The sequence below is a fragment of the Sinocyclocheilus rhinocerous genome, unplaced genomic scaffold (assembly GCF_001515625.1).
Source record: "Sinocyclocheilus rhinocerous isolate Xijiao unplaced genomic scaffold, SAMN03320098_v1.1 scaffold1027, whole genome shotgun sequence".
Lineage (NCBI taxonomy): Eukaryota > Metazoa > Chordata > Actinopteri > Cypriniformes > Cyprinidae > Sinocyclocheilus > Sinocyclocheilus rhinocerous.
The window spans coordinates 219687-222659 of NW_015660495.1; the positions used below are offsets into that span (position 1 = coordinate 219687).

At 33.6% G+C, this 2973-nt stretch overlaps 1 protein-coding gene across 3 annotated transcripts in view; it reads left to right on the top strand.

Moving 5' to 3' along the window:
- Positions 1–2643, top strand: part of LOC107725021 (cell death-inducing p53-target protein 1-like) — a 9132-nt gene extending 6489 nt beyond the window's left edge. For all 3 annotated transcript variants that reach the window (XM_016534148.1, XM_016534151.1, XM_016534149.1), the window contains exon 5: positions 1911–2643. In XM_016534148.1, the coding sequence (XP_016389634.1) occupies positions 1911–2022 (112 nt within the window). In that variant the 3' untranslated portion in view covers positions 2023–2643. The remainder of the gene's footprint in view (positions 1–1910) is intronic.
- Positions 2644–2973: the final 330 nt, after the last annotated feature.

Here is a 2973-nt window from a genome sequence, read left to right on the forward strand (position 1 = left end):
TAATTAATGACAGAATTTTCATTTTTGGGTGAACTATACCTTTAAGAAAACATTTCATTATAATTAATACTAGATTTCACCTACTTTTTCTCATTATAGACAAAATTCGAGCTACATTGTCTATGAGATCTATTGTGTGCAGAGATCTATAAAAACAATTTATGTGCTGCAGGTGGTTACTATGCTCCGCCTGGACACTTTCCTCATCCGATAGCCGAGCACTATGGTCCGGGGCCCAGTCACTTTGCTCCAGGTCACACAGCCACAGTCCTCGCCCCTCCTGGTGCCGCCACCACCGTCACTGTTCTACAGGGGGAGATGTTCCAGGCGGCTCCAGTGCAGACGGTTTGTCCACACTGCCAACAACCCATCATCACCCGCATCAGCCACGACATCGGCCTCATGAATACTCTTATCTGTATGTTCTGCTTCTTTGTCGGGTAAGTGAGCTGTGGAACTGGACAGCTCAATATGATCTGATGATATGACCTCTCCAGGGTTATTATAGTTAAGTTAAACTAAAACTAAAACCACAACCATAAAAAGACCTTGTTAGTTTTTTTAATATTAAAAAAATATATAATTTCTGCATTCATTTCGGTATTTCATTTTCATTTAGTTTAACTTGATTTACTAAAATAACTAAAACTGAAATAAAAATGAATAAAAAACCATATAGATATATTAAAAAACTAATATGACAAAAACACAAGATTACTAAAACTTTACAATGAAAACAGGGAATATATATACAGTATATATATATATATATATATATATGATTTTGTTTTCCCTTAATAATAAAAACCTTCATTTAAAAACTGCATGTTGTGTTCACTTGTGTTATCTTTGACTAATATTTAAATTTGTTTGATGATCTGAAACATTAAAGTGTGACAAACATGCAAAAAAATAAGAAATCAGGAAGGGGCCAACACTTTTTCACACCACTGTATATATATATATATATATTTATGATTCATTCAAAATATTAATAAAAACAATAACAGTCTCTCAGTGATACTAAAATAGCACTGGACCTCTCTATGAAATCACCTTTCTGTCATGTTTTTTCTTGATATTGGTTGGACCTCATGCCTTTGATTTGACAGACATAAATTTTTCTAAGAAATAATACTAAAAGCTTATGCTGAAGTACTACATGAGGTTTTCACATTTCACATTATGGCTTTTTTTTTTCCCATTATGATTTCAGGACAGTTGTATCACCATGACATTTTTTTTTTTAGTTTTTGGGCCCCTCCAAAAAGATCTACTACACTACTGTTCAAAGTAGTTTTTTTAAAACATGTTTTTGAAAGAAGGCTTTTATGCTCACTAAGGCGGTATATTTATTTGATCTTAATACAGTAAAACAACTGTTTTCTGTTTAAATATATTTTAAAATGTAATTTATTGTTGTGAAGCAAAGCTGAATTTTCAGCATCATTACTCCAGCCTGCAGTGTCACATGATTCTTCAGAAATCACTGTAATATGCTGATTTGCTGCTCAAGAAACATTTCTTATTATTATCAATGTTGAAAACCATTATTATTTTTGTGGAAACCATGATAAAAAATGTAAAAGAACAAGAGTTATTCGAACAAGAATTTTTTTTGTAACATTGTAAAAGTCTTTACTTTAACTTTTGATCAATTTAATCCATCTTTAGTGAATAAAAGTGTTCATTTTGTTTAAAAATCTTACTGACTCCAACTTTTGAATGGTGGTGTACATGAATTTTAGTACGGAAATTAAAGCAGTTTTCAAAGTAGAAGAGGTGTATTCAGGTCGTGCCTGAATTGCATTTTTAATTTAGTTTTGAATAAATGAATACATAATGAGCCCTCAATGACATACAATAATACCTCTTTGAGATTCCTTCTGACTTTTGTCTTTGTTTTGCAGTTGTGATCTAGGTTGCTGTTTGATCCCCTGTTTGATTGACGACCTCAAGGATGTGACGCACACTTGCCCGAACTGCAAGGGCTATATTTACACATACAAGCGCATATGCTAACAGTTTATACCATCAACGATCTCGCTGTGACCTCTTTCTGGTGGGTGTCGATGACTCGCTTTTTCGTGTTCATTTTGCCCCAACTGACAGTTCATATTTCCAGCCACTTCTCACTTCATGTAACTATTGATTCTCACACATTTTGACATAGTTACTGATGCCTGTAAAATTAAGCGGAGGTGATCAGCTGTCATTGAAGGATCGGTACATTTTATATGCACAATGGTCAGGGTTACATTGTGCCATCCAAGTACTGTTTTATTTTTATTTTAGCAGTAGAGCAAAGTGTATACATTTAGAGAATATGTGAAAACTTTAACCTTGGAAAGCTCATTTGTGAATATTACTGAGTAGCGAAACTAGTTCACTTCAGGGTCAGTATTGTTGGATTGTAGGATTATTATTTTATGCATTATTGTTTTATTTTAACCTATTAAAATGAAAGTCTTTGATGGCTGGGACTTTTGAAGTCCTGGGGTAACATTGTTGCTTTTACATGCGAAAATGTTACCGTATTTGGCATTTTATGCAAATGACATGGGATTTTTTTTTCTTTCACTTTTGTTTTTGATTTCTTATATTTGTCGACAAGGCTCATTTCAAGTCGATTTGATATATGCGTATCAATGTAACAGGCATTGTGTCATTTTAGATGAAGTATTTCTACTGATAAAGGGATCTGTATGTCCATCTAAATCTCCTTTTAGTACTTTAGAGATGCCATGCTAGGGACATATTTGTGGAATTCAGCCAATATACACTTAATCTTTTTGAACTGTGAATCAAAAATACTGTATAGCAGCGGTGCTTTTCAAACCACTGTACTAGCTGTTCTGTGTTGTCAGTAGTAGGCTGTTTGAGACTTCTGTAAACTATCATCTGCTATTCAGGTCAGTTTATTAATCATTAACAAGGTAGATCTGTGTTTGCTGATACTAAGGTTGGCGTAGA